The sequence below is a fragment of the Triticum dicoccoides genome, chromosome 7A (assembly GCF_002162155.2).
Source record: "Triticum dicoccoides isolate Atlit2015 ecotype Zavitan chromosome 7A, WEW_v2.0, whole genome shotgun sequence".
Lineage (NCBI taxonomy): Eukaryota > Viridiplantae > Streptophyta > Magnoliopsida > Poales > Poaceae > Triticum > Triticum dicoccoides.
Genome location: NC_041392.1, coordinates 110496354 through 110499921, shown reverse-complemented (window position 1 = coordinate 110499921; position 3568 = coordinate 110496354). Strand labels below are relative to the sequence as shown.

At 56.2% G+C, this 3568-nt stretch overlaps 1 protein-coding gene across 1 annotated transcript; it reads right to left on the bottom strand.

Moving 5' to 3' along the window:
- Positions 1 to 502: 502 nt before the first annotated feature.
- On the bottom strand, positions 503 to 2098 carry LOC119332199 (putrescine hydroxycinnamoyltransferase 1-like). The gene has a single exon (XM_037605372.1). It carries the CDS (start codon positions 2068 to 2070, stop codon positions 778 to 780), a length of 1293 nt encoding a protein of 430 aa, XP_037461269.1. The 5' UTR covers positions 2071 to 2098; the 3' UTR covers positions 503 to 777.
- Positions 2099 to 3568: the final 1470 nt, after the last annotated feature.

Sequence of the window (3568 nt, the reverse complement as noted above, 5' to 3'; positions counted from 1 at the left end):
TAGAAGCCAAGCGTTTTCCTAAAAAAACTGAACTATAGAAGCACGTTGCAACACTAACCTATCGATTTTGCTGAAGCCACATCTGTAAAGACACACAGGATACGCCGTTGAAAAAAGCAGCTATTGTGTGTCGTACATGGCAGCAGTGCACGAAGTAGTGTGTGCGGCAGTAAAAATCAAACACACATGGATAAGCATCAGCTAATATCCCACGAGGACCACGCACGTGCAAGGGATGGACGTGGAGACTATGTATCGCGGGAGAAAACGGATCAGGGATCCAACGGCACAACGGGCGGCGGACGCGCGCTAAAAATCAGCCGGGTGAAATTAATCGTTTCCCTTTGGCAAACCAGCTGATACAATTTTTTTAAATTTTGATCCGTGGTGAAATCAGATTTTGAAAAGCATGTCCTGAGCTGCTTCTGCTTTTGTTTCAAATTTTAACAACAGATTTGTAAAATCAGATTCTACTGGGTTCGCCCTTTAATTCAGACATCGGAATCCATCGAGAAAAGTTGAACCAAACAGGGCCATAAGCTCCTGATGCACGTACGTGTAGTGACACAACTTCTCATGAACACCATGCATGCAAGCGACAAGTAGCACACCGAGACTTGTAGCCTATCTATCAATCCCACATAAAATGACGACGCCATACAGATACATCTAGCTAGCTGACCTGCAGATCGACGGTCCGTTCTGGCACGACGTGAAACAGTGAGAGAACGGGTTTTTAGTTTTTACGTGCGAAAAATCTGCAGGAGAACGGACGGACTAGTAGTGCATGAGCTCCTGGTAGAACACCTCCCTGAACCTGGCCAGGCTCTCGGGCTCCATGGCCACCACGACGTCGAGCCGGCCGTCGTCGTCGGGGCCAGGCACGAGGTACACGAGGCCGCCGAACTGGAGGCAGGCCCTGCCCATGAACGCCGGCCGCCCCCAGCCGAAGTCCGCGCCGTAGACCGGCAGCCCCTGCCAGCTTATCACCCACAGGTCGCTCTCCGGCATGACCCACTCCCCCTTGCGCAGCCCCGACGCGTCCGCCGCCTGCAGCTCCAGGTGGTCCAGCAGCGACCGCACGTACTCGTCGTCCAGCCGGGCGGTCGCGCCGGTGACCTTCTCCGCGACGGCGTCCAGCGGCCCGGAGGCGACGTCGCCGACCTTGGTCGCCGCCGACGCGCGGAAGATGGCGTTGCCGAAGTAGCCACATGGGAGCGGCGGGTGGACGCGGGTGCGCGCGTCCGCCGTCGTGTACAGCTGGGTGTCCTCCGTCGCCGCGAGCCCGCGCGCCTTGCACGCGCACCGCCACACGTGGGCCACCACGACCTTGAACGTGGAGAGCCTCTTGCCCTGACCGGCGCCGTCCTTGAGCGCGTCGATCTGGTTCTTGGACATGGGGAGGATGGCGGAGCCGAACGGGGCTCGGGGCTTCGACTCGCCGCCGCCGCGCCGGGAGTACTCGGCGTGGTCGAAGAGCACGGAGGGAGGGGAGCGCGCGCGGAGGAGCGTGCGGTCGAGGCAGGGGCTCGCGCCGGGCACGCCAACGTCGCCCCTCGTGATGGCAGCCCACGCGTTCACGAAATCGAGCGCCGCGAGGCCGTCCGCCGCCGTGTGGTGGATGGCCACGCCCAGGCACACCCCGCCGCACTTGAAGAATGTCACCTGAAACATAGCCAAGATGCCGGCGAGGCCGCTGGCATCGGCCGAGGGGACAAGCGTCCGCCGCAGCTCCTCGGACGGGGCGAAGTCGCCGAGGACGTCGAGCGTGGAGTCCACCCGCGCAGTGACGAAGAGGACCCCTTCACCGCTGCAGCTGATCTCCGGGCGGCCGGCGTCATCCTGCGCGAGCCGGCCGGCAAGTGGATAGAATGGGACGAGCGCCCTGGACAGCGTGGCTTTGAGGACGTCCGGCGAGAAAGAGGCATGGCCGGAGCTTGGCCGGTAGATGTAGACGGTGGGCGTGTGGCCCCTGGCCACCAGCAGGTCGAGGTTGGAAAGCCACACCGCTTGTTTCGGCGTCGCCTCGCTGGGCGTCACCATGCAAGACTCGAGGATCTCCACTGCCATTTTCTCTTTGAGTGAGGACTGAGGACTCAGCTGCTAGAGCCGGAGATGTCGCTAAATGTTAGGATGTGTTTGGTTTCAGTAATGTACTGGAATGTCATAGGTTGGACCGTTCCTGGGCCTGGTTCTCGTGTTTGGTACATACACGGAACGGTGACCAACTTGTTCCCACAGACCGAATATTCGGCCCAGATGCGGAACGAGGCGAGACCTCGAAATCGAGCGGACCGCGCGGAACCGTCTTCCCCCTCGTCTCGCTCTCGCCCGACAAACCTTCTCCCTCACGGCCGTCTCTCCTCTCTCATCTCTCCCTCAGGTCGGCGACTCTCCTCTCTCGTCTCTCCCTCACGCCGGCGACTCTCCTCTCTCGTCTCTCCCTCACGCCGGCTACTTTGGGCCGTCAACTCCCTCGTCCCTGCTGGCGGCGGCGGCGCCACACCACAGATCTGGCCGAGGGTTGGTGCGTCGAAGCGGCGGTCGCGTCGGAGCAGCAGGCAAGCAGAGGATTGGCGCCGTATTCATCTCTGCATGCCTCGTCATCGTTTCCTACAGCAGGCACGTCCTTCCTTGCTGGAGGGTTGCCACGGGCAAGTGCAGCGACGATGCGGTCTCCCTGTTGGAATTGGCAGGAGCCACTCCCAATTCTTCCTCTAATCTGATGCGGTCTTCCTCTAAAATTCTGAATTTAGTGATTATAGTCAGCTAGTTATTCTTTTGACTGTAGGTATGCTCAGATGCAAAAGAGATAATTGTATATTTACCAGACTAAGCAGTGTATGTTTCATCTGCAAATCATTGTAAATGCTCAAGAAAATTTGGATTGCAATGAACTTTTGAGATATGGGCTACTCTATTATATCTGTGAGTGAATGTATAAATTATTTGTCCTACAAATACAATTGAAATGCCATATAATTTGTTATTGCAAATATAAAACTATAATGTCACCGCTTCGTTCCATCTCGCCAACCAAACACAGAACTGTCACCGTTCCATTCCACCTATCTTCCTCAACTAAACACAAGAACGGAACCGACCCATTCCAATGAAATGGAACCATTCCATTCCATTCCACTTCGTTCCTCAACCAAACACACCCTTAGTGCTTGATTCTCTGCTGAGCTGCGAGTTCATTTCAAGCATGGGAAGATACCAAATTCATGTTTAAAAGTTAGGTGTGGAATATGCGCTGAATTCTTTTCCCATTGATCACCTTTTTTCTACCAAATAGCAACATTTTTTTATAAGGGAATCTCCAACACCGACTCTCGAACTGTCCGGCCGGACCGCGCGGTCCAAACGTGTTTTGTCATCCAACACGGGCCTGCATCGGTCCGTCGACTGATCCAGACGCACGTTTCCTACAAACCGGAGACAAACTGGAGGCTTTTTGCGGGCATCTGGACCGCTGTCACGCCCGCGTTTGACTAACTTGGGCGACTCAGAAACCCTCTCCCTTTCTCGCGCATATTCCTGCCCAAACACAACTGCCCGCATTCAT